The 26961-nt window shown below is 50.5% G+C and overlaps 5 protein-coding genes across 5 annotated transcripts; 4 read left to right on the forward strand and 1 right to left on the reverse strand.

The window, feature by feature from the left end:
• Nucleotides 1–12642: 12642 nt before the first annotated feature.
• LOC6899901 (uncharacterized) lies at nucleotides 12643–15965 on the forward strand. The gene is made up of 2 exons (XM_033383577.1): nucleotides 12643–12669; nucleotides 15073–15965. The coding sequence occupies exons 1-2, from the start codon at nucleotides 12658–12660 to the stop codon at nucleotides 15616–15618; spliced, it is 558 nt and encodes a 185-aa protein (XP_033239468.1). The 5' UTR covers nucleotides 12643–12657; the 3' UTR covers nucleotides 15619–15965.
• Nucleotides 15966–16679: 714 nt separating this feature from the next.
• LOC117184396 (uncharacterized) lies at nucleotides 16680–17261 on the forward strand. The gene has a single exon (XM_033381512.1). The coding sequence runs from the start codon at nucleotides 16680–16682 to the stop codon at nucleotides 17259–17261; it is 582 nt and encodes a 193-aa protein (XP_033237403.1).
• Nucleotides 17262–17371: 110 nt separating this feature from the next.
• LOC6899900 (uncharacterized) lies at nucleotides 17372–18096 on the forward strand. Its single transcript, XM_015188042.2, has one exon. It carries the CDS (start codon nucleotides 17410–17412, stop codon nucleotides 17956–17958), a length of 549 nt encoding a protein of 182 aa, XP_015043528.1. The 5' UTR covers nucleotides 17372–17409; the 3' UTR covers nucleotides 17959–18096.
• LOC6899899 (uncharacterized) lies at nucleotides 17991–18790 on the forward strand. Its single transcript, XM_002135231.3, has one exon. The coding sequence runs from the start codon at nucleotides 18123–18125 to the stop codon at nucleotides 18750–18752; it is 630 nt and encodes a 209-aa protein (XP_002135267.1). The 5' UTR covers nucleotides 17991–18122; the 3' UTR covers nucleotides 18753–18790.
• Nucleotides 18791–19457: 667 nt separating this feature from the next.
• LOC6899898 (uncharacterized) lies at nucleotides 19458–20470 on the reverse strand. The gene has a single exon (XM_002135230.3). It carries the CDS (start codon nucleotides 20377–20379, stop codon nucleotides 19777–19779), a length of 603 nt encoding a protein of 200 aa, XP_002135266.2. The 5' UTR covers nucleotides 20380–20470; the 3' UTR covers nucleotides 19458–19776.
• Nucleotides 20471–26961: the final 6491 nt, after the last annotated feature.

Here is a 26961-nt window from a genome sequence, read left to right on the forward strand (position 1 = left end):
CCGATCGAAATCTGGTGGCAGGGGTGGCAGGGGCGGCATGTAGCTGGAGTGTGGTCCTGCGGTCGTGGCTTGGCCCGGCCAGAAGTGTTGTGTGGCTTTTCGAGTGCTGTGAATAAAGCTGAGAACGGATCGGCAAGGGCCGCCTCGAATGGCATTAGGTGAGCTTCGATGGCACTCGAGCACACCGAAGTACGAGCATTTCTCCCCGGCAAACAAAAAAAATTTGCATTGATTAATTAATCGTTTTGAAGTGCCTGCCTGAATTAGATGTGCGGTCTGTTGGTAATTTGGAGCTGCTGTTCCCCGGTTTGCCGCCACTTCAATCGAGTCTCTCAGCGTTGCACCTGCGGCTGTTGCGGCTGCTGCTAATGTGGCGCCGATTTCCGGCGCCCAGTGTCAACAGGCAAGGGGAGGCAAATGCCGATACTGCCCTGTCCTGCCCCTTCCCTCCGTCCGTCCGTCCGTGGCTGGAAACTTTTCGCACAGAGTCCGCAAACATTGAACAAGTTTTGATATACTTCCAAGGACCAGAACAGCAGGTCCCGCACTGTATTTTTTTGTTGCCTCGTAGCGCTAAAAAAGTTGACCGACTTTCACGGACTTCATGGGTTGCAGGACGGACTCCAGAGCTTCTTTTCTTTGCTTCGGGGACTTGTCTGCTTAATTGTGGATAATGTGCCGGCTCTTGCTAATGATTATCTTTGTATTTTGTGTCTTTTCAGGTGAGTTCAACCGATAAATACGATACGTTCGATTGGGTGTATGCTTGAGGGTAATGTATGAGGATTCCAATGCACACTTTTGCATGCTACTTCCCTGTAGGACTTTCTTTTGGCACGTCTGTTTTGTTGTAGACCCCACCATGCTGCCAATAAGTGTACGAAAACAAAGTGCCTCCACGAACCGATACCGAACCGACACCGATACCGATACCGATCCCTGCAAAAGAAAAACAACCCACCAGAATATAGTGTCCACAATGGACCTTAGTTTTCGACGTGTTTTGGTGTGCTGGGGAGTTGATATTCCGATTGAAACCGTCCAAAACTGAGGCCAACTGTGCGGCATGAGCATCTAACCAAAAAAAAATATTAATAATAATAAGAAAAAGAAAAAAAAAAAAAAACAACGAACAACGAAACGCGTTCGCTCGCATTTGATTAACTTATAATTTAATTTTGTTTTGGTTCTGGCTCTGGCTCTGGTATCCAAAAGTGCTTATTTTCCCTTTTGCATTTTCCATTTTCAATTTTCCATTCGATATTTATTTGATTCATCACGCAGTCCAAAGATATTTACAACAATATTCCACCACAACCACAACAAGTATACAAATGAAACATGGCACCAAACAAAACAAAACAGAACGAATACGAATATGAAAACAATCCACAAGATACCACAGAGATTCAACAGAAAACTGAGAACAGCAACAGCAACAGCAAAAAAAAAAATACTAATTTAATTTCGAAAATAGAAAACAACACTGCAAACAAATTTTCGAAATATTTTTTTTTTTTTTTTTTTGGTATCGGAACTACTGGGCTATCGTTTTGTTTTATGATTTATCCACGTCATTCCAGCTACGAACCATTTACTTTGTTTGCCAGCGCTTAAATTAGCGTGTCAACAGTGTCCGGATTCCGCACCGTGCCGTACCGTAAAAAAGACCCTACTCCGCCGTACAATTGACAGCAAAAAAGTGTGTTTTGTTCGAGTGTTTGTGGAAAGTGATGATAAATTGGCAGTGCATAAGTGTACAGTGTGTACAGAGTGTGTACAGAGTGTGTACTGTGTACTGTGTACTGTGAGGTGTAGTACAGTGGGTTCACGCATGAACCGAACCAAAACCGATGGGCGATGGTCGATGGTCGATGGGCGATGGGCTAACGGGTAATAAAAGACAAACCCATTAACGCTCTGATTTATGCATTTTACAAGCTATTTACTTTAATTTATATGCATTCGATTTATCAAAATGTTTCTGTTTTCCTTTCATATGGCCCGTCCTGCATTCTTTTCAAATGGGTTTTTCTACTTCTTTTTTTTTTTGTCCTGCATGATTTCTGTGTGTGTGTTTTGTCCCCGTTTTGGTTTGCAGTCTGTTCGAAAATCCTTTGCATCTCCGGCATCGATGATTGAAATTGCGGCAAACAAGGCTTCGGGGGAAGAACGAAAATAAAAACTAAAACAAAAATAAAAATAAAACATAGATTACAAAAAAATTCCTATGATTTTGTGCTTTAGTGCTGTGCTTTCATTTGTCTACTGGTTCGATCTGCAACGATAAGTATCTCCATCTATCACTTCTTATGCGAGTACTCGTATCTTCTCCCCTCTTTTATCCTTTCAATATTCTTTCCATTTTGGCATGCACAAAAACTATCCATAGTAATAATCATAATAATAGCTGCGATGATCGTTAAAAAGTGCATTCATCTGTAATTGCGTGGAAACACTCGTAATCGTAATCGTAATCGTAACCGTACCCGTAGAATTGTAAATTTACGATTTCTTTGCATAGTTTTTGCTGCTTTTTTCGCCACAAATGAGTCATGGCATTATTCTGCATTTGAATGAGATTTTAATAGAGAGTTATATCGGAAGGGGGCCTGTGGGGAGGCGACTGCAATCGATTCGAATCGGTCAGCTCCTTGTAATCCCGTAAACTGTGACCGCCAGCGCGCTGGCAGAAAAGAGTTTCAAATTATGGCACAAAGGAAAATGTAAATGCATTTTTCTTTGCCAAATTTATTGCCCAAATAAATTATCGTAATAATATCAAATAAAAATGGGAAAGGGGGGAGACCGAGACCGAGAGCGGGAGCGGGATGGCACGCACAGGAGCCAAAGCTAACGGTTATTAACATATGCACGAGCCAAAAGACAGCCCCCAGAGAGCGGAGAGGGGGCGGATGAGCAAGTGAGGAATTTGCAGGCGGCTAAGTGGCACAGAAGGAGGTGGGGCAGGGATGAGAGGCGGAACTTGGGAGTTGCCGTTCTGGAACAAAAATCCTCTGCATGCACAATTTAAGCAGGATTTATGGCTGGCAATATTGCGAAAAGGAAGATTTTTCCCCAAGCGCTGCTCTCTCTCTTTCCCACTCCGTGCCAGGGTGGGTGTGGGTGGGTGGCTGTGCGTGGTGCTGGTGCGGCGGGTGCGGTGGGTGGGTGTGGGGGCGAGCACTGGAGCGAGCCGCTCGTCGATTGTGCGTGCGAGAAATTAAATTGCCAAATGGCCATTACCTTGGCGCACAAGGGTTAAGGATGCTTTTGAGGTTATGAGAATGGCTAAATTATGTTAATCCCCCGGATCCTGCGTCCTTTATTTGTGGGTGTGAATATTGAAAAATTGTTTTGGCCCTTTCAATTCGGCAACTTTAATGCATATTTTACCACCACCTGACGCCACCCCTCTCAGTCTTGCCACCACCCCCTCCCCCGCCGGCCATTATCATTATGTGTCGGTTGTCCTCAAAATTGATTGAAGAATTGCCAAACGGGTCAAAGTGTATGCCGTGTCGTGTGTGAGAGTGTCAGCGAGTGAGAGTGTCGCCTGCCCAAAAAAAAGGCAAGAAAGAAGAAGGCCCGAATTGTCCTCTTGATATTCGTGGAGGCGAACCAACCTGTACCCCCCCAAGACCCCCGCCTGGCTCTTTGTTCGGTGACCCCTTTCTGTCGGGGCTCACAGAAAAGTTATTGCATTAGACACAACAATGGCAACCCTGGCAGACAGCGCCATCCATGTATGAGTGCTGCGAGTATTGTGTGTGCTGTGGGCTGTGCGCTGTGTGCTGTGTCTCTAAATATTTAATATATATCGTTGCCATTGGCACTTGCCCGGGTCTGAGTCCTGAGCTCGGAGGCAGGAGACTCCGACTCCAGGTTGTGCCTGATTCAATTTTCTTTGCCCTGCTTTGGCATAGATTTATCGCTTATTAGAAAGCATACTCGTACACAGAGAGGCAGAGACAGAGTCAGAGAATGGAAGAGACCGGGGAATAAAGGATGCTGGATAGAGAAGCTTATGGGATAGAGCGAGAGATGATTAAGGATGGGCATTCTGTGCCTGATCCTGATCCTGATCCCCTGATGATATGCTAAATTAAACCTCTTTAACAATCAAAGCACAGGTCCGGCGCCAGCCCTCGCTGTCATTTCAAAGTCAAAGCCAAGAGCTCTATTAGTAATACAATCATAAACTTCTGCCGGCAGACAGGAGCAGCAACTTCCTCTTACAATATCCTTTGAGGACGGGCCATACAAATGAAAGGCAACTAACCTGACAGCAGTCCGTCCTCACCCTGGCCCTGCCTGGCTATTATTATCATAAACATAAAGGAGCCTCAACTTGCTTGGACCCAGCCCCAGCCCCTAACCCCACCGCATCCTTTACTCTACTTTTACCATTTTCCATTTCCCAAGTTCTGTTCGCCGCCTGTCGTTTAGGCCATTGAAAAGTTAAGTCGCGTAATCGATTGATTTGCCTGGGCGGTGATTCCATTTTCCATTTTCAAGGTGCGTTCGAGGGCTATAAACTTTTTGCCCGTCTCTGCCCCTGCCCCTGCCCCTGCCCCGTGCCCCGTGCCACCCCTTTTTGCCTTGTACCAGCCTTGTACCTCGCCCTGCTCCCGGCCTTTGTGTTTGAAATTGAGATTTATTGCAGAATTTGAATTATAATGCAATTTATAATATAAAATGGCAGCCGCCTCTGAGATATTGAGCATGATAATGATGATGAAGCTGTGCAAGAAGGGTTTCAACGGCTCGGATTCGAGGATTTGCCTCTGTTCTCTCTGCTCTATTCTCTGCTCAGTGGCGTTCTCTTTGGAACTCTTCGGACGAGTTGAGGTGGTCTTTTGTTGCTAATATTGTTGATTCAATTTGACTTTGGCTGCAAGGATGAATCTCCTTCTCGCTCTCCCCCTCGCTCTCCCTCTCGCTGCCTTTGCCGTCATCATCATCATCATCATCGTCCTGCACACAAAAGCCGTTGAAAAGCCGTTGACAAGCACTTGGAATTAATTTTGCATTGTCGTGCGTAGACGTAGGATCCCTCCGATTTTGACTTTGACTTTGATTCCGACTTATTTCTGAGGCTATTTGCATGATTATTTTCAGGAAGTAGGAGGCAGGCGGCAGGCGGCAGGCGGTGGGCGGTGGAGCTTATGAATCAGCTTTTGGGGATAACACACAGCACTAAAAGTCTTAGGAGAGTCGCCTAAAGAGCCAATAACCTGAGCAGAGCAGCAAAACTTCGGGAATTCGAATAGTTTCCCTTCCGCTTTCCCTTTCCCTCTCCATCGGGAACGACAAAAAACAGACCAAAATTTAACTGTAAACACTAATTTCCTGTAGTTAATTGCAAATATTCTAAACATTTTCCAACCCCCATCGAAGAGCGAAATTTTCCAAAACAGCAACAATAACAACAGTACGGGAAAAGGGGAAGGAGGGGAACGGGGAGCAGGGGAACAGAGGAACGGGGAACAGGGGAACGGGCGGGCCAGCTTGAATATCCTATCTTTGAATACCCTCAAACATGTACATTAGTGCCTGCCGCAGTGTGTGGCAAGCATCTGATGCAAGCCGGAATACCCTCGGAAAAAGTGTAGAAACAACAGGAGTGCCTCTTGAGGCTGAAAGTTTGCTGTGTGTGCTCTCGTTTCGAGTTTTTCGGTTAGCTGCTGAGAATTCAATATGTAATTTTGATTGAAATATGCCTGTTTACGGAGCACACACTCAGGAAAACGAAAACACAAACAGGGGAGGGATGCCAGGGAGCCAGGGATGCCAGGGAGCCGGGGAGCCAGGGATGGGCTTGGAGCAAAAGACAAGTGCTTGTGTTTAGAGAATGAATAACTTTTTAGTTCCTCTCCTCTCCTTCCCCTCCCCCCGCCCCCGACTGCACTGAGAGAATGGTGTGGAGAGCGGAGCCACATCTTGCACTCGCCGCACGGCATGCGTTTCTCTCAGTGCATGGCTGGTTGTGTAATGAAGTGTGTGCGTATGGCAGACAGGGTAGGCTCCCTCCTGCCAGCCAGCCAGCCAGCCAGCCAGCCAGCCTATGTTGCGTATTTGCCAAGTCCTGCTGCTCAGCCCTTCTTCTGCATCCTGGCCCTGTCCCTAGCGCTGGCTCTGGCTCTGGCCCTGGCTCTGGCTTTGAGCTGGTGTCTGTGTCTGTGTTGTAGTTGTAGCTGTATCTGTGTTTGTGTCTTTTTGCTTGTAAAGCAATATTTCAATCAAAACAAGAAATAAATTACAGGCTTCACTAGCAGAAGAGACAGAGACAGAGGGGGACAGAGACAGGAGTGTAGAAACTACCGTAAAGTAAAATCCGTAGAGACAGCCCACTGAGTGGGGCAAGGGCTGGGGCAAGGGCTGGGGCAAGGGCTGGGGCAAGGGCTGGGACTGGGACTGGGACTGGGGCCAGAAGAGTGGCAGGACATGGCAGCAGGCAAAGCGTTCGTTGCAGTCAAAAACAATGCAGGCAAAAAAGTTGCGGCAACATTTTTGTGCCCCTCTGGCTGCAACACGGAAAAAAAGGAAGAAGTTGGAGAAAAGGAAGAACAAGAAGAAGAAAGCCAACTGAAAAGTTCAAGTAGAAGTAAGTACAAAACTATTTTGTAAGCACGCACACACACACACACGTGTAGGAGGGGTGCATGCAACACTCGAAAGTTGCAAAATGAAGTGCAGCATAGGTAAGGCACAGGGACGAGACGAACCCTTGAGCCTGCCTGACAGCAGGCGGCACTCGCAGGCAATTCAAAACGTCAGGCTGTCGGTTGGCCCAACAATTCCGAGGCGGAGTGAAGGGCACTACTTACACTTAAAAGCAGGGGGAATAGGATAAAAAGTTGTTGGGATGGCAGGCCGGCAGGCTGGCGGGCTGGCAGGGTTCCACGAATGCTAAATACTCTTTGGCCAGGCCCTGCCCGAGCTGAAACACAGATTAACCCTTCATTTGTCACGAATTTACCCGGAAATACTCTTCGAAATAGACTGCGAAACATACTCGTAATGACCACTCCCAGGAATCGAGGACAGCACGGGGGGTCTGCTCCAAGCACGCACCGTAAGAGGAGCTCCCAGGACACTCACACACTGCGTGTGTCCCAGCCGCTTGCACGCACTCCGAGGGCGGGGCCAGGGTTTGGTGCAACAAGGCAGCAAATAATCTAAATAAGCCAAGCAGGCCCGCCTGCCCAGGAATGCTGCAAGTTGTGTGTGTGTGTGTGTGTGTGCCCCAAGGCGCTTTCTCTGTTAATGACTTGGAAGAACGGCCGCCAACCTGGGCAGATCTTCCACATCTGAATGGCAGTGGTGCTCCCTGCCCCAGGGCTGGACTGCACCGCACCCCCTCGACGGGTGGCAATTTCTTAACAGCTTTAAAGCCGTTTGTGTGGCGCTCAGCTCTGAGCCTATTGGCGATGACTTTCGCCCGGTCCGCATCGGTCCGCATGCGGATCCCTGGAAATAAATATCAATTTGTACCTGCAGCCCCAAATCGAATAAAAGGAAAAGCACACACACACACGCGAGTTATGGTACATAAATATCTGCACTCCAGAGGGGGGCGGGGCGGGGCGGGTAGTGGCAGAGGGCTTTTCCGAATGTCCTCGCTACAAAGGGCGCATAAAATGCCATAAATCGGTGAAAAAATCCATTTTAAATATTATTATGCGTTTCAGACAGACGATTCGTGTGTGTGTATTTTTTTGGATATGCTTTCTACTCTATCGAAGGGTATTGTCAATACGGCCATCATCCCATCGGTTCCATCCGAAAGATACAATTTATGGCGGTGCATAGGCCCCAGCGAGTGGGGCCCACCTCTATGGCAATCCACTTGTTAGGGTATTACTGTACTTCGGCTGAAGGACGGTAGACAGCCGTTTCTTGTTTTACATTCAACTGAGATTTTCCTTTTATTCGCTTTTTGCGCTTTTCGGCTGTGTGGCTGGGGAAATGTAAATGGATCCGAGTAGTTAAGGCAGGGCCGGCCGGTAAGCACATCTGGATAATTTAATATTTGCGCAGGAGATGCTGAGAAAGAGAGGCGGAGTGGGGGGAGAGGGTGCAGAGCACTAGCCTGGCTTCGATATCCACTTTGAGTAGGCCTCTCCGGGATCGACTTCGGAGCCGAGTCGGGCAATTTTATTATAATTCATAAAGCGTGTAGATGAGACACAAAAGAGCGTCTGACAACTGACAGAGCCAAAGGATGCAAGCCCGGGCGGGCCCAGGGCCAGGGCCAGGGCCAGGCGAAACCATGAAAGGGAAAAGAAATGGGGAGAAAATAGTAAACTTTTTATCAAGTCAATTTTCTACGTTGACTGGAAACCACAACGGCAAGATTTACAGACAGGCCAATGACATGGCTAAGGAAACTGCACGAAACTTTTGCTGCCATGTTTCCTTGTCCCTTGTCCGTGTCCCTGTCCCTTGTCCCCTGTCCCCTGTCCCTTGTCCGTGCCATCCCGAGCAGACCAGACGGCGACTCTAACCTTTGCTGGCCATATTTTCGCTTCTTTGACTCGCCTCGACTTGCCTCTCGATTTTTATTCAATTTCTGCTGTCGCTCTACGATTGTGGCTCAATAAGCCGGAGTCAAGCCGAACGGATTAGAGCCCTGGGAGTAGGGGTCTCGGTCTGGGTCCGAGTCTGGGTCCGAGTCTGGGGCTGGAGCTGGGTCTGGGAATTGGGAATTGGGAAGCCCTTGCATCAAATTATTATTCATTGCAGTGAGAGTTTACATAAATTATGCATCATTCCTGGCACAATAGTGATTTCCCTTTAAACTATTTTGCCATAAACTCTGAAGCGACTCGAGCTGTGCTCCTGACATCTCAGTTAGCAGTTCTGCTCCATTGCCTGAATGCCTGTCAGTTATTCAGTTAGCAGGAAGCAGTTACCAGCTACCAGCTACCAGTAACCAGCTATGAAGCAATCCACAGTCCACAGTCCGCAGTCGGCATTTGGCTACAGCTCTCAGCAGGTGCAGAGGTGCTGTCAACTCCGGCCAACAGCTTCCTCCAGTTTCCCAGGGCAGCAAACGGAGACGGAGATGGAGACGGACACGGAGACGGAGGCGGAGACGGAGAGTGTTGTGTCTGACAATGGCCGGCAGGTGACTTTTTCACTTTTACCGAGAAGCTACGATTATTTCACAATTTGCTGGAATGCTAAAAGCGGTCAAGGAATCCACAATACAATATACAGATACACTGCCAGCTCCCCAACGATTTTGGATCCCCGCAGCATTAACTTGCAATTCGACTGCTGGGTCCTGGCTGCTGGGTCCTGGGTCCTGGCTACTGCGTGGGGAGTATGAAAAGTGGTTTAAATGAAATCCACAAAGTGTGTCAACGAGAGGGTATCTGTATCTGTATCTCTGTCTCTGCTTCCGTCTGTAACTGTCCCCACACCACCAGCCCACCAGCCCACTCAACCCCATTCCACTCACTTTCCCTGCATCCGGTCGGGGGTCGCTCTGTGTCTCTTTGGGTCGCTTGACAACTTGTTTGACATAATTCAACACGCAGTTGGCGGTGCGGTGGCGGTGCGAACCTTTCTGACAGCAATTAAAAACGCATTTCAATCGCAATGCGATACCCGAGTCTGTTCTACTGCGATACGATGCTCTGCTTCTGGCCTGTCTGTCTGGGCTGCTCATTTCAGCTGCTCAGCGCTCTCCCTAAAGGGCTTAAAGTATATAATTTACTCTTCCGAGGGAACAGCGGCAGGGGCAGGGGCACTCGGGCTGGAACTGGAACTGGAACTGGTACTGGTACTGGACTCCTTTTGTTAATGCTTAAAACAAATAATTGCAAATAAATGCTGTTCATTGGAGAGAACAATGAGATGTATTGACACTGGCGCGCCCTGTCAGAGCCATACATGTACATGTATGGACGTACCGTCGCATCATCGCATCATCGTTCTGGATCTGCTCTTAAATATGAAAATTAAAATTACAAAATGCACAAATTGCACCGAAGCGAAGGGAAACGAGACCAAGTGAAGTGCAGCGAAAATCATATTAATAAAAATAATGAGTTTGCTGTTTCCGCCGCTTCCTGGCTACTGGCTCGTGGCTCCTGCCGGGAAATGGGATGTGGAAAGGGAAAGCGGCTCGAAAAACCCGATTAAAAATTGAGCAGCGAGCAAGGATGTTAAGTAGAAATGTCAATATGACAGCTGACAGATGGAAGAGGGAGCAAACGAACTGTTGATGACTTCAACTCAATGTCAGCGATGCACATTCGACGATGATGACGATGATGCTGCTGCTGAACGGAACCCGTTTCCAATCGAGGACTTGAACCTTGTGTTTGCTAATGCTGCCATATCCCTGTGAGAAAGAAGGGTCCGCAATTGTAAAAGCGATTACCGAATAAATTATGAAGGTGATGGAAGGGGGGAGAGGGCATTAGCGAGTTTTCAATTTGGGATCAGCTCTGCTTAAGCCAGAGTCCCCCGGAACCCCAGCCGCCCTCCCCCTCTCCCTCCCTAGTACCCTCAATTGCTTCCACTCATTAGTGGAGCTTTGCCATTGTCCAAGCTGATTGGCGTTTGATGGCTTTCCCAGCACCAGAGCCAGCACCAGCTCCAGCTCCTGCTGCTCATCCACATATGCTGTCTCTCTGTGTGATAGATGCGGATGTATTATTGTTGTGGGAATTATGAGCCACCAGCCAGGCGCAGCCAGCCGGGCAGCCAGCCAGCCAGCCATTGTTTAGATTCTCATTTCACTTTGACTTATTGAGCGGAAAATTTGCAATTACAACAGTTTTCCCCTTAATGGCCAATGGATTAGATGTTAAAATGGATTGGCAGCAGGAGCGGGGTTAATGGAAAGCTTTAATGGCTAGATAACTTGTGGAAATCGTAAAACTCTTAGCGTCTTAGCGTTTGTGTCTCCCCGCCGCGGACACTCCCCTCCTCGGGCACGCCCCGGGGCCAATTTATGGCAGCCAATAAATTACCAGCGACAAAAGCAAATTATTTTCTAATTTCTGCTTACCACGCGTTCGGTCCCCCCGATGCGGGGGAGTCAGGGGCCAAGGCGTTGCTTTAAATCGTCTCCGTTCCAGTTTGGTCTTGGCGGCTTCTGGTCGGGCTCCTGGCGCCTGGCTCCTGGATCTTATCTATCCGTGTCGTCGACGTCGACGGAGCACAATCAAAGGACATTTGACATTGATTAGTTTTCGTGGAATTTTTAATACATATTTTTAGGGAGGTGGCAATCAGACGCCCTGCACGTCAGTCCATTAGACGGGCCTGGCCTTCTTCCCAGAGTGGCTGCCTGCCTCTTGCCTCTTGCCTCTCTAGCCTGTGCCACGCTTCATTTACTCATTTCGTGCAATTTCCCAATATCAATTTTCTTTTGATTTTCGGTCGCCGACTTGGCAGACACGCAATCCGCTGTCCTGCGGAATCTTTTACTCGCACACACGCTCACACGCACACACGCACACACGACTCCGGCGAAGCGAGTGTCCTGACAGGGAATAATTTGCCGTCGTTTATATCGGTCCCCCACTTGGCCCGGCTAAAGGCTACCCGCCACCGACTACCGGCTTGGCTTTTCCTCCATTGTTGTGGCAGTGGCACGTGGAAGGCGGAAGGCGGAAGGTGCGCCTGGCTTCGTGACGTCTCATTGGAAGGACAAACTAAATTATAAGCAGATTTCACGGTGAATGCAATATATCATTATGAGTCCCCTCGAGGAGTTGCCTCCATGTCATGTCCGACTCCGACTCCAGCGACCATTCTCTTCGTTCTTTACTAATTTCCACGTTGGAATACACAATCCGCGAAAGAAATCTGCCCAGCGCCACTCATTAGATATGATTTTCTCTTTCTCCCCAAAGCCCACATGTCCTTCGGGACTGATTATTGGGGCAGCACTAGTATCCGGTTGTGTGGTCCAGAGTCTGCACTCTGTCCCAAGTCGCATGTTCTCTCTGGGTGCCCCAGACCTTAGTTTCGATGCCTCCTTGGCTTCAGTTATTGTCAATCGTCGGCTGGGCTTTCCATTCCTTGAGAAGTCGGAACAGCTCAAGCCAGAAGTTAATTGTAGACCCAACCGGAATCGAACTCTCCTGAGAGTCCATTTGTACCCATTATTGTATTATTTATGCGGAAAAGCCCTCATTCAGCAGAGCCTGAACTATTTGCATGCCGCCGAACCTTTAACAGCATCCGAAAGCCACGCGGCACTCAAACTGCGAGCAATATCAAATATTTGGAGGCCTCCGCATCCGCACGCACTTAAGTGCACACCGACACAGACGGCACAGACTACTGCCAGGCTCCACCAACAGGCTCCAGTCTCAGGCCCAGCCACAGCCTCAGCCTCAGCCCATCGAGATGGCCCCCTCGTAGATGGTCGTAGATGCTCGACTGAGGCATGCTAATACAATTAAAAATCCACCAATTTTCCCAAACTATAGTCCTGGTCGCCGTCCCCGTCCCTGTCCCCGTGCCAGGCCACGTCCTCGTTGACGTTGCTTGAGTGCTGCCTGAGGCTACAGGGGGGCGGGGGAGGGGGAGGGGGAGGAGCAGGGGGTCCCGAGGCTCTTGTTGATGCTGCGGTTGTTGCTGGCAGGAGGCCAGAGGAGGAGTCCACGGCCACCACCTGATGCCCTGATGCCATTAGGCGTAAGTGGCATTTTCCTTTTGATTTTGGTGGCATTTGACTTTATTAACCGAAACTACTCTGATGCTGTGATGCTGATGCTGAATCTGAGGTCTAGTCTCCTCTGGACACCTGTCCTCCATCTCTGTCTATGCGGCGGCAGTGGGACTGGGACTGGGGAGTGGGACTGGCCGTGTGCGGTGGGGATTGTCTGTCTGCTGGCATCGAAATGGGTCAATATGTGTACGCGCTCGATGGCGGTGGGCGGGTGTGGGCTCATGTAATATGTATTCCGCCAGCCCGTGTGCCCGTACGCCCGTGGGCCCTTCAGCCGCTGTCGAGTGACATCTTCGGAGACCTCAGAGCTTGTGTATGTGTTTGCATTTGGTTTATGCACGCGACGCCTTCATCTGCCAGGAGCCCCGCTAACCTTTGTGCGAGCTCCACGGGCTCCAACGCTGGCCGTGACAGAGGACACGAGGCCGAAGGAGAACTGGAGCACTGGAGAAGGACTGGAGGACTTGAAGTCTCCATTTAATTCTCCCGGCACTGCTCAATCATTCATTTCGCCTTTGTTTATTTATTTTGCTAATGGAATTATTTCCTACAGCACTTGTCTTCCATCTTCGGTTCTTCGGGGCTTGGCTTTAGTTTGTCAGGAGTCCGGTGTTTCGAGTCCCGAGTCCCGTGTCCGGAGTCCGGAGTCCTGATTCTGATTCGCTTCACTCCTCAGTCGCTCGTCATCTGCAGGTCTGGTTGGAGCTGGTTGTTTGTGTCATCTTTTCATATTTGTTCAACGTGTGCTCGCTCCCTGTTCCTCTTCCTCTTCCTGTCCCTGTCTCCGTCCGTGTCCGTGTCCGTGTCCGTGTCCCTGGACCCGTTTCTTTCGTTTATGGGACGTGTCCTTTGTTCGCCATAAGTTTTATTTGTCGATCTCCATCTCCATCGCCATCCCCATCGCACGAGTACGTTCCAATTTGTTCCGTTCGTTGCTTTTTGTCTAATTGATTCTGCTAGTAATTGGCGTTTTTTGTCCCTGCTTGTATTTGCGCTTAACTTTGGCACACGTCTTGATTGGCTTGATGGGGGGTTGGCGGCGAGAGGGAGCGTTGGGGAGCGGCAGCGGGAGACGCCTCTATGTGGCGCGCAGCTGGTGCTCTGCGGCTCTGACAATGCTCCGTCAGCGGGCACATCATTTGCAAGCTGCGTTTGTCGCCTTTTCAATGCATTGCCAATGTGTCAGGATCAGGCAGGCAGGCGGCAGGCGGCATTCGGCAGGCAGTCGAAAGCCAAAGCCAAAGCCGTCACCACCTGCGGGAGAGGGGGAAGGGGGAGAGTGACAGTGCCAGGGGCATCGTCAGCTGTAAATCATGTGACACATATTAAAATTACAATGAAAGGCCCCATCGATTGATAATGGTGTGTGTTTGTGTGTGTGTGTTTTGGTGGGGGGGGGGGGGGGGGCGTTGCCAGCGGCAAGTTTGAGCATTGCCAGCATTGAGCTATACACAGGAAAAGGGGAGACAGGACCTCCGAGATGGAATTGTAATTTTGGCTTTCAATGTGCGCCAGAAGGGGTTTCAATCACCGCCTGCTTTGGCATTCCGTCGACTTAATTCGGTTCCTTTCTTTTCTTTTCCCTGGCTTTCATACACGAGTATTCCAGTCAATACACCTGCGTCCTGCGTCCTGCTTGCTGCTTCCTGCTTCCTGCGTCCTGGATGCTGGCACTCCTCACGCCATGTACTGAATCTCGGACCGCTTCACTGCGCAAATACACTTAATACAATTTATTATTGTAACATAATAAAAGCACAGAAAGCAGAGAAAGCAGAAGGACCAAGGGCCATGGGCAGGGCCCCAGCATCGGCATCAGACCCGCAGCCAGAGGTCCTGGGCAAGAGGTCTGCCCGTGCCTTGGAAATCTCATAAAAAGGAGTTAAATCAGAGGAATTGTCATTGAAGCGAAATTGAAAGTAAATTCGTTCGCATACGTCCTTCATCTTTTATTTTATTTGTCCGCCTCCTTGTGCTTTATTGCTGCACTGCGATGTGCCTGGGCTTGGCTCTGGGTTCTGGTCGTCCGCCCCCCGCTCCCGCCCCCACTTCTGGCCCCGCTGCCGCCCCCCCACCCCCCTCGCTGCTCCGCCTCCGTCTGCAAGTATGTAAATCAATTTAACGTGGAATTTTCTTTTCAACTTTCGCCCGACTTCGTCCTCGATTGAGGCTCACTCGTGGCACGTACTTGCTGCAGTTGAGGCCTTTGCTGAGATGGACTTGAGATTGATTGAATCGGCAGAGAGTCCCCGTTTTGGGTGGGGAGGTGGGAAGCTTGGTGAGCTTGGTGAGCTTGGGGGCTAGGATTAGGACCCCCATGACCGAACAGTCATTCAGATAAATTCATTGAAACTATCCAAAATTTTCAGATGCTTTTAAAAATAGTGCTGCTGCTACTGCTCCTTGCAGGGGCATATAATGGGCTCCACGTCCCGAACTACAACGAGGGAGACTGCGATTTCATCTATAAAATCCGATTGATGCGCGTCTGCAAGTCGACTGTCTCGAAGAGGATTGCCGCGACGTATGCCGACGTAAGAGCTCCGTCGGGCACTCCATACAGCCTGTGGGTGGTGCCGAATGCCACGGACATGATCCTTGCCTCCTTCCACTCCTCGAAACTGTTGAATCGCAAGTACATGGAGATCATTAATTACAAAATCGATGAAAGCCTGAAGCACTCGGACATGCACTGCATGAGCACCCCGATGAAGTACGTTGCCCACCTAATGGCCCATTGCAAGAAAAGGAAGTTCGACGCGGAAGACACTTGCCCCAGGCCAGTCCTCCACTACACCATGGAGGGTCCGGAGCGGCATGACTCAGATACTGCTCTCCGTGTCCTTGGCGACTGGCGCCTGCTCCTGCCAACGATCCTGCTCATCCGAGTGTGGTCCATCATCGAGTGGGACTGATGCGATAGACAAAAGCCTCCGCCATTATTGAGCAGTCTTTCGGCTGATCATAATTGATCATAATTACGCGGTATTTGTGCAAAATTCTCTGTTATCATTACTTCTCATCGAGGGATATCCAGGCCACAAGAACCCCACGGACCACACAACCAACTGGAGCCTCGGCGGGCTCTTCGCGCGGCAGCAGGCGGAAGGACGGCAGCTGAAGGACCGCGGGGAAGCCACGTACTCACAGCAGATCATTCCCATTCCCCCCGAGTGTGGCACATCTCCTCTAGCACTGCTGTAAAGGATTCAGATTGATTAAAAATTTCAAATTGATGGGTTAACGAAAGACACGGAAACTTTTCGAGTTATCAGTTTTATTCATTAGCCCGGCTTATTCCATTTGTCTTCGCACGTCCATTGGCACGTGAATGTAATCAAAGTCGAGATCCAGCCGCCGCCTGGGGGCTGGCTCCCCTCTCTGGCGTATATGTTACATTGCATTTGAAAGAGATTAAATGCTTGAAATGCCCGCCCCCCCTCTCCCCCTCTCAGCTACTGGTGGGGGGGGAGGGGAAGCTTTTCTTTGTGCGTATGTGCTCGGAAAATGAAATTCATTGGAAAACCTTGCAAGAATTTTTAATTACTTTGATTAATTTGAAACAAGTTTTCCGTCGTCGACGTCGTCGTCGTCGTCGTCGTCTCTTCTCTGGCTAGCAAAAGTTTCTCCAAACTTGCTCCGAAAGTTCCCCCTGGCAGGTCCTGAATAACAGCAAGAGCAAGAGCATGAGCAAGAGTACGAGTACGAGTACGAGTACGAGTAAGAGTAAAGGAAAAACTCATTCACTCGTTTGGTTTATTTGTTGAATATTGATTTGCGCATTTGTATGAATGTTGATGAAAACGAAAACTTTGTCGAGGGCCCGCCCTGGGTCTCCCTGGCAGGACCTCACCTCACCCCACCTCACCTCACCGCACCCAATCTCTTGCTCTGCCGATCGATAGGGCAGCCCTTGAAGATACTGTCAGATAGAGTTGGCAGAACTTTAAACGTTTAAATTCAGTTTCCCTGGACGATGCTGCTCCAGTCGCTGATGCCCATTGGACTGCTATTTGCGGCGCTCAGCGTGTGTCCGGCGGCAAGGGCGGACAGTCCCGCCCACAACATACGCAACACTGGAAACTGCCAGTACGCATCCGCCACCCACTTGGAGCTCATTTGCACTGGCTTTGTAGGATACGATACCTTTGTGCGCTGGCGGGACTTTCGAGCGCCCGAGGGTACGCCCTTTGGCATTTGGTCCGACGGTAATGTTTTCATGGTGTCGTTCTACCAGTCGGACATGTTCCGCTATAGGCGCATCAAACTGTCGACTCTGGGCGTGTTTCTGGCGACGGACAAGAACCAGAAGACCGTAGCCCTGATCTTCCCCTACGGGACTGTGCACTGTTTCAAGTACGGACTCCGCTACCTCAGCGATCTGCAGAGCAGTTGCAAGGGAAGCAAGTACGATCCAAACGAGATTACGGCGCACCCGGTCCTACACTACGCCCATGACAGTTTCAAAAGGCAGGCTCTGCTGTCAAAAGGACGGGCCCGTCCCACGGGGCTGATGATCGGGCTATTGGTAATACTTCTGCTCTCGGATAACCTCTAAATTTGTTGGCTGGTGTATATGGTGCTATGATTAAAGACATCTATCTGCTCCCGAAGCGTGTGCAGCGATTTTTCAGTCAACTTGTTCGATTATTTTTGTATCCTTCGACCACATCCACATCCACATCCGTGCCAGCACGCCAGCACGGATGTCCACAGACATGTCATGGGACATCTTCTGCTGCATCTGCTCTTCGTGCTTCATTGCGTGCATTGTGCGGCAGTCGAACGCCGGCCAAGCCCAGTGCGAGTCCCTGGTCGAGTACGAGAACACTCCCTTCCGGCTCTCCTGCGAGGCCAAGTACAGCAGGAGCCTGAAGCTGCACTATCGCGACAGGAGGATCCGCACCGACACGCCCTACCGCGTGTGGGTCCGGGGGGATCCGCGCAGACACATCGAGCTGCTGATCACTCTCCACAAGTCGCCTCTGTGGGACTGTGGCAGCGTGAGGTGCAGCCCCAACTGGCTGCACTGCCACTGCCAGCACTCGTACGGCATTGGCATTGCCATCAGGCCCGATAGCATCTTCTGCTACAAGTTCAACTTCTCGTACGTGGGCGAACTGCAAAGCGAGTGCGGCATGAAGCCCCTCAGAGTCGACTTCGTGGCCATTCACTATGGTGTGTGGTATCGGGACGCTGGTCGGATCTCATCGTCGGGGGCTGGACGTCTCAAGTGGGCCTTGTGGAGTGCCTGAAGCCGGAGCTGTAGTTGTACCTGTACCTGGAGCTGTAGCCAGAGCCAGAGCTGGAGCTGGAGCTGGAGCTGGGCATATTCGGAGTCACTTACTTTGCTTTTCGTGTTTCTAGTGTCAGAAAAAATTCTCAAAAAATGATCATCGCATCATTGTGCCAATAGGCAATGCCAGTGGGCTCACAATGCGCACAAAGATTGTATGTAAAGAGGATAGATTGCTCGCGGCTGCACCTTCTGCTGGTGCTGCAGCTGCTCCTGCTGCTGCTGCTGCTCGGGAGGCCGATACCCGTCCAATCCGCCAACGACAACTGCACCTTCATCGACGGATACGTCCTGCAATACCTCTGCCAGGGCAGATTCGACAGAGAAATGCGTCTGATGTACAAGGACCGCATCCCGTCCATGGACGCCCCCTACACCATCTGGCAGCGTTCGGACACCATTAGTCCCGTCTACTTGCTGGTCGCCTTCTACAACTCGCCCATATCCAGCTGCTTCACCCTCGTGATGGACGGCGGCAAGTTCTACTGTGACGGCCAGAACTACGTCATGAAACTGCATACGTCCGCGGAGGTGCACTGCCTCGCCTTCCCCTTCGACTACGCCGAAATGCTGTACGAGAGCTGCATGAAGGAAGAATACCCGTCGGACACGGAGCCCATTGCCGTTGCCATCATCTATATGAAGAACAACATTATCAAGATCATCGAATCGGGCCCAGATCTGAAGGCCTCTGCTGTCCTTGTGCTTTTTTCGGCGTTGGGTTGCTGGACCTCTCCATTTTGGTACTTTTAGACGAATTATTAAATCAAATCTACACGATCCAAATGATAGTCGCTTGTGTGTTTCTCCCCGTCCCCGTCCCCCTCTCTGCGGGCTCTCTGAAGGCTCTGATTGCGGGCTCTGATTGCAGGCATTATCCTGACGCTGCTTATTATGTTTGGATAAACAAAATGTTGGCTCTCCCACTCCAACTAGCAGCTTGCCAGAGTTCATTGTAGTTTGGCCTGCAACTTTAGACATGCCAACAATGGCGGACAAATGCAGTTCTGGACAGCCACACACACACACTCGCACACACGGACAAGGACAAGCACACGTACACGGACAGGCACACGCACAAGCAAAAGCACATCTAAATCTACTGCCAGGCACATTCTGAGAATGGGCGGATGGGACGGTGGACGGGGGACGGGGGACAGGGGGATAGGGGAAGAATGGCGTAGCATTTCATTGTCATCATTGTCATTGGCGTTGGCGTAATTTATGTTCTCATATGGACTGCCCAGCCGCCATATTGGCCTGTGGTCATCCCACAACATTCAACGTCGAACATTGACTGCTGTCAAGTGCTGGCCAGAAACCCAAAATGACGGCAGCTCAGAGATAGAGACAGGGACGGAGACAGGGAAAGGCTTTAAATGGAAAATATTAAAGAGCTTTCACACATTATCTGCAGTTTTCCCGAACATGTATTCTTAAGATAAAGCTACGGATTTATATATACATATATATCGGTAACAGATACATAAATTTATTGACATGAAATAGGTCAAGTCTTCACTTGGGCAACCGTCTGATGAGGTGGCGGCACAGCTCTTGGCATTTTCTCCCATTCGAGAGAGGCGGCAGGGAGCGTTGCCCCGAGTGGTCCATCGGCATCGTTCTGCCGGTGAGCAGGCCTTGGTGTCGTCCACCACCAGTCTTGTCCGGTTTCTTGGCCATATGAACAAGTAAGAACACGGAGCAAAAAGGCATTTTGAACCAACTTAAATTTCGAACTTTATGCGATTACGAGTGTGTGTGTCTGACAGGCAAATCAATTCGAGAGTGTGGCAAGTATCGGCCAGAGCAGCAGAGGCGCAAGAAAGGTAAGGCCCCCCTGGCCCGAGGGCAGGTCCACTCCGTACTCGAGCTCGTCCCGCGATCCGCTCCAGCGGGATATCGCCGCGTAGTGCACCGCCGTGAAACCGTTCTCAAGGGGAAAGTTGCGGATTTTCGGGGTGGTGCACTCGTACATCAGATCGGCTATGTAGCTCATCTGGTATATGCGGCAGTAGATCATCGATCCGGACAGCGGGAGAGGGTTACGGCTGTCGCCGCAGAAGAAGTCCAGATCCGCGTCGATCGAAATCGAGCTGTTGCACCACTGCAGCGGGGAGTGGTTGAAGGTAACCAGCAGTAGCACGGCTCCTCCTTGCCTGTGGTAAAATATCTTGTATGGGCCATTTATGGCGGCCAGTCTGTCCTGGTACCTCAGGAAGATATCGTTGGTGTAGGTCCCCTTGCAGAGCAGCTTCAGGGGTCTGTCCTGAAACGGGCGGCAGCTCCTGTCGTGGGGAATGGCCTCAATGGCCTCCGAAGCACGCCAGAACAGGGCCAGGATCGCCAGGAAGACGGCGAAAACACACGATTGCAGCATTCTGGGACCTCAAACTAAACTTATACTTTCACGCAAATTTTAAAATATTTACTAAGCATCTATTCCACGTTTGAGTGGCAGCTCGGATTGAATCCAATTGACAGCAAACTCTGAGTGCTTATCGAAACATTCACACTAGAATGCCGATGCACATTGTGTGCTCCTCGCAGCACTGGTGATGGTTATCGTTCTCTGAAGTAATCGCTGGATATGGAGGATACCTGGCCAACAGCTCGAACAGGGCTCTGGATTGTCATCATTAGTTGGAGAAGGCTAAGCGCGAACAAAGACCCCCCCCCCCCCCCTTCCCCTTCCCCTACCCAACTGCCGCTCCTCTCACGCTCATGTCCTGATTTTCACGCATGGCTGATAATGCACACTACAGCTCGGGCGGGACCCAGAAAGGACACACACAAAGCAAAGTGCGCATTTGCGTGCGACTTTTTGTGGCATCGTGTTTTTATTTGGTTGAAGCAGCCTTTCACTTTTCAGAGCACACAAATGCGCTGCTGGAAATAAAATGTACTCGTGGAAACGGGCACAAGTGTGCGCTAAATGTGCCAGCAAGGACGCCCTGCTCTGTACGGGCCATAAAGGAGGCCAGCCCCAAAAGAGCCGCACTCGGGCATAGAAAGCAAACTAGGAAATGACTTTTAGGCAGCTTGAGAGGCCAAACAGTATCTGCGATACACGACCGACTCGAATGGAATGGATACATGGAATACGGCCATATCTGGGAGACAAATCTGCCAGCTCTCTTGCCTCGTACCCCCCGGACGCCATCCATCTTTGATGTTTAACTTGAAAACCAAATCTGTCAAAGCAAACAGATTTGATTCGTTTTAGCATCGAAATGAAAAACTCAATGAGGACTGGGTCTTTTTGCTTTAATTTGAGTAAACTTTGATTGAATTAAAATTCATAAAAGGGAACGCTCCCCATAACGGACGTAAATTAAGTTTGCCCTGCGCCACCCCCACAGCACCCCACCCCACCCCACCGCACCCCTCTCGTCGCTGTTGCTGTTGCTCTCGCTGTCGCTGTCGCGTGTCCCTTGTCGACGCTTTTTGAGCAATTAAAATTTCTCTGTGCTCTTCTGTGTGCCATTTTTGTTATTGCTGTGGCTCTGAATGCATTTTTCAGCACTGAATGTTTTTCTCTTTGCCCACCCTCTTCTCCCTCCCTCTCTCTCTCTCGCTCGCCGTTTCTTTCTCTTTCCTTTTTTTAGTTTTTGTTCGCTTTTGCTTGTAAAATAAAAATTACGTATACGCCAACAACTTCAAATGGCGCAACATGGCGTATGCGTGATGTCGTTTTTGCTGTTGCTGTTGCTGCCATATTTCGCTGCACACCGGCTGCCATTTCCGCACCAAACAAAAGCAAACAGACCGAATGGCAGATACAGCTACAGCAACTGCCCCTCCACCATCCCCCCGGCCCCAGCCCCAGCCCCAGCCCCACCCTCAACCCTTTGCCGCTTGCCGCTTGCCACTTGCCCCTCTCCCTGCCGTTGCTCCTGAAAGGGCCGCGCATACGAGTATCTATAAAATACGCAATTACAACATGTTGCCGCAGTCGCCGTTGCCGTTGCCGTTGCTGTTGCTGTTGCCGTTGCCGTTTCTGCTCTCGTTGCTGTGGCTCGCTTTATGAATTTATACATAACCCGCCGCAGCTGCAACCACCCGCACTCTCACCGTATTCCCCGTTGAGCGCACACGCTTTGTTGCATCCACTCAGCAGTTGCCATTAGCGGAATGGAGAGTGGTGCGACAGCGACGGCGACAGCGAACCAGAGTGTGGCACTGCCACGGAAACAGATATCTTTGATATGGTAATGCCTAGATGCTCTAAAAATGTACTCCCTCACAAGCGGCCGATCAGCGATACATCCACTCCTCAATCGAAATCAAATTTCACCCGAGATCTGCTCTCCGGAGATCTGGTCTCCTCTCTCTCCACTTGGATGCGCTGCCGTTTCTCGCAAGAGAAAGAGTAGATGCCGTGGCACCTGGCCAGCACCTCCAGGGCTGCCAGCTCGTTAGGCATTGGTTTGTGCTGCCGTTGTGCTCCTCTTGGCTCTTTTTATTGTCACTCGTTTTGTTTTTGTGCAGTCAGCCCCCACCCCGAATGGCAAGTGCTGCATGGGGCATAGTGGTGCACACTGGGGCACACGGGGGCACACCAAGGTACTCATGAGTTATGCCCGGCGATATGCGCGAACTAAGTTAGTTTTGTATATTTTATGTGCAGTTAAGCGTTTTGCATTCTGCATTCTGCATTCCGCATCCTGGAAACAGGTGTCGAGGGGGCTGTGCCGGGGCACGGGAAAAACTCTGCATAAAATATCTGTGCGTTGGGGGAAGGGCTTCTGCCTGGCAGCATGTGATTGTGAGTGCTTAATTGGTATCAAGTTGTTGGCCCAGGGGCCCTGGGAGCCGGAGCCGGAGCCGCCGTCAAGTGGTTGGCAATAGTTTCATGCACGGCGGGGCGCTCAAGTATTGCGGGCAGGATACACGAGGCGTGTGAATGGTTGGGGAGTGGGTGGCGGGTTGGTTTATTGATCCTCAAATGAAAAAATTAAGCCTCCACCTCTTGATCAGCCAATATATCGAGGGGGAGAAATCAGCGAAAAGCCTGCGAACCGAATACGATAAATGAAAGCAGTCAAGAGACCGAGTGTGGGAAACGGAGGAGGAGAAATATTAAATCTACTCGAGTGCCACATACTGTGGCAAATGGCAAAAGGGGGGGGGGGGGAGCGGTCGTAGTACATGAAGTAATTGGAGCAATAAAACCAGAAAACCGTGTGAATAAAAATAAAGAAATGCTTCGACAACGCGGAGCATGGCTGATGGAGGATTCTGGGGCCAGGTCCTGCTGGATCCTGCTGCATCCTGGCAGGTACTAAAGTAACAGGAATCAAAATAATAAATCAAAATTGTGTGTGTGTGTGTGTGTGTGTGTGCAACAGCACCCAACAGTTGGCAGGCAGCTCCGACTTCCTCCTGCGCCAAGTCCTGCCACTACACGGAGCCGCACAGAGATGCGAGCGTGACTCACGGTGGCGCCACACAAGCTCTTGGCAGCGGGATCTCGTGACAGAATCCCTGCTCCGTGCGTCCATCTTCAGGATGTTCCTATGCCTCGCTGGCTGCCTGCCGCTACCTCGCACCACTTTCAAGTTGTTAAAAATTGCAAATAAAATAAACGGGGATGGAGTAGGAGTGCACGACTGCCACTGCCACTGCCACTGCCACTACCACTGCCTCTGCCTCTGCCACTGCCACTGCAGAATGTGGCATTTGATTTACGTTTGCAATTGCTCGAAGCTGTTAAATAGCGCAGCTCCTCCACTGGCATCCAGGCATCCCGGCATCCCGGTATCCCGGTATCCCGGCATCTCGGTAGGAGGATGCCTTGCTCCCACCGTGGCTGCTCGCGGTTCGCTCTGTTAATGATCAAGTGGCGTCCTGACTTGCTTGTGGCACGGTGTGGCAGGGGCGGCCACCGAGGCAGCTGCGGTGGCTGGCAGTTTAAAGTTGTCGGTTAGTTGCCTCAGATCTCGCCGAGGCGTCGCCGTTGCCACCGCCACCGCCACCGAAATGTACGAGCAGCTAATGGCGTGTGGAAATCAATGAGAGTCGAAGCGGAATTTTATAATTTATGGCGGCGCAATATTATGGGGTATTTTCAATGGAAATTAAGGGATTTTCATGTACTGAAATTACACAAAAACAAAACGGACCTTCTGATCCGCCGCGGCTTTGCACGTTTCACTTTCACTCTCTCTGCCTCTCTCTCTCTCTCTCTCTCTCTCTCTCTCTCTTCCTGTGGCGACACTTGAAATATTTTTTAATAATTCCACAGGCATATCATTTTGATTAACCATCCGGCGAGTGCATCGCAGCGGAGTCCCGGATTCCCGGCGCCCCGGAGCATGGTGTCCCGTAGGGCCTAGGGGCTTGGGTTTCAATGGCAGTCCTCGACATTCCGGCGTGCATTCCCCCGGTGGAAATTAGCGTTTTTTCGCCGCTCTGCTCGGCTTACCGATGAGAGACCGTGTGATGCCTCTCATGTTGCACGTATGACAGGTTCGGCCTTTGGCTTGTTGGCGGTTGCATGTTTAATTACTCGCTCGCGCTCGCGCTCCGCTGGAAAAGTGGGTCAGGAGCAGGGTAGGAGCATGGTCTATGGTATGTGCTCGTAATGCGGCGTAGAGTGTTGCACAGTGGCATGGTGGCATGGTGGCGGTACGCCTGACAGGCCATAGCATTTGCAGCACTTAAAACGCCATAAAGTATGCAACAGAATGCTGACAAAGAGCGAACATCGCGAGTGTCGAGCATTTTTCCATAATAATTCAAATGAGATTTAAAGTCTTGCTCTGGCTCTGCCACACTCTGCAACACACTCGCATAGTGGCACTCACTCCCCCCTATGGACGGAGGGCACACGGTGGCGGCGCCGCAAAGTATGCAACGATTTATTTAAATAACATCCAACGTCTTCCTCCGCTCGCTGCTTGTTGGCGGTGGTGCCACAAATGTAAGCACTTCTCCGAGCACAGAGATAAGCAACACAATGCGCCATTTGGAGGATTTTCGCCAGGGACAGTACGCAGAGTACAAGCAGAGAGGGACCCCGAGTCGAGGGGCAGCCTGGCAGCACAGGCAAACAACAAAGACACGGCCCGATAGAGGAGCACACACACATAGCCAGGGGGGGTGGGTGGTAGTTCCCCTAATGAGGTTGCCAAAACCCGCACAGAAACACCAAAACGATCTTCCTCGAGGGCTGAAGGTGAAGTGTGCTTAAGCGGGATTATGAAATGGTAAATGATATGGGTGTACAGAATACCATGCGGATAAAGCGCACCTTTTTATTGGCATTCCCCAATCCTGAAACTATTAATATAAAATCCCCAACGAAATTGAAATCACATTCCCATTTCATGGCCTTCATTATCCATTGGACCGCACCCATAAAGGGGCGCGCAACAGCGACAGCGACAGCAACAGCAAACAGAGCAACCCATAAAACAACATTTCAAACTTAACTTAATTAACAATTTTTATAGCCAGCCAGCCAGCGAGCGAGCCAAATTTTTACAGCCGACAAAATCCAAAACACAGCAAAAAATGAAAACGAAACAGAAACAGAAACAGAACCAGCAAGAAAAAGGCAACCAATTTAAGCGGCTTACGGGCCCGACCCGGCCACTGCAGGGAGCGAGCCACCATCGCCATTCGACTCGATACCGAATCGGAGAGTCCAGCTCCAAGCTTGCCACGATTTGGGGCAGGGCAGGGCAGGGCAGGGCAGGGCCGGGCAGCAAGAAATGCAGGAATAAAAAGCCCGCGCCATCGGCGTATACCGCAATAAATACCGCACAATAAAAGGAAATCTATAAAAAAAAAAGGTGACAGTGATAGGCCGCACTCGCAGAATACCCTGTATGTGGAATGGAATGGCTCTGCCATCTGTCACATTCTGGGGATCGAAACGTGCAAACTCCTCGGCGGGAAGGGTGATCAGAGGCCAGGAGTACAGCTCCCACGGATCCCGCACGCAAAGCAAAGCCTGATTTTTACCCAAAAGTTTTTCAATCGATTTTCGCTCCGCTTTTCCTTTTTCCTCCCTTTTTTGCATACTTCACACCATTGACGAGCCTGCGGGCTCTGCCAGGCCCAGCCAGGCCCTACCAGGCCCTGCTCTGCCCTGCCGCAGCCCCAGCCCCAACCCCTTGAGTTTTTCCCGCAATCAGAGGCAAACCAAATGGAAAGCGAGCGAAAATCCCCGACACTTTATTTTATTACATTTTAGTGGCGTGGAGCGGCCTGCCCCAAAATGCCATGACACGGCCATAAAGGGGCGCGACAGTGCCGAGATCCTCTTTGGCCAGAAATTGGGTATTCATTAGTTTGTTTGTTCGGCTTTCATTAGCTGGCGATGCTGGCGATGGAGCTGAGATCGGATCCACTAGACCGCCCTTCCATTGCTGTCCGTGTGCCATGGAAGGGGCAGTGGCAGGGGGCAGTGGCAGGTCTGCACGTTGCTAGTCATCGATTTAAAACTAATTAGCAATAAGTTGCATTCTTATGGCCGAAAGGCAGACGCAGACGCAGAGGCAGAGGCAGATGCAGACCCGGCCACAGGCACAGTGGTTCGGCTCGTGGAAGTTGGCGGAGCTTGAGAGCCCTCCGTTGCAACGTCTGGCACTCAATGGTCCCACTGTGGCACTCAACTAGTTTCCGTTATAATTGCAGCAGACACATAAATAGTAAACTGCAATAAAATGCGAGCGCGGGGCGGGCAGGGTCATAAAAAGCGCGAGGAGCGCATGGGGCACGGAGAGTGGTCCTTACCAAAGGGTCAGAGGTCGGTCTGAGAGGTGGCTATCAAAAAAGTTGGTAGCAGCGCTTTTGGCATAAAATAAAAGCAAAATGTTGTAAAACGATTGCAAAGTGAGATTGGAAATTACCGACACATAAACACAGATACACACACACACACAAACACACATATATACAGTGCCTCCTGCCAGGAGGTACACACACACACACACATACTCGTAGATGAACG

The sequence above is a fragment of the Drosophila pseudoobscura genome, chromosome X (assembly GCF_009870125.1).
Source record: "Drosophila pseudoobscura strain MV-25-SWS-2005 chromosome X, UCI_Dpse_MV25, whole genome shotgun sequence".
NCBI lineage: Eukaryota > Metazoa > Arthropoda > Insecta > Diptera > Drosophilidae > Drosophila > Drosophila pseudoobscura.

What these genes read in the sequence shown, in the direction of transcription:
- LOC117184396 (XM_033381512.1), top strand. Translation starts at nt 16,680, where the DNA reads ATGCTGCTCCAGTCGCTGATGCCCATTGGACTGCTATTTGCGGCGCTC.
- LOC6899900 (XM_015188042.2), top strand. Translation starts at nt 17,410, where the DNA reads ATGTCCACAGACATGTCATGGGACATCTTCTGCTGCATCTGCTCTTCG.
- LOC6899899 (XM_002135231.3), top strand. Translation starts at nt 18,123, where the DNA reads ATGCCAGTGGGCTCACAATGCGCACAAAGATTGTATGTAAAGAGGATA.
- LOC6899898 (XM_002135230.3), bottom strand. Translation starts at nt 20,379, where the DNA reads ATGCTGCAATCGTGTGTTTTCGCCGTCTTCCTGGCGATCCTGGCCCTG.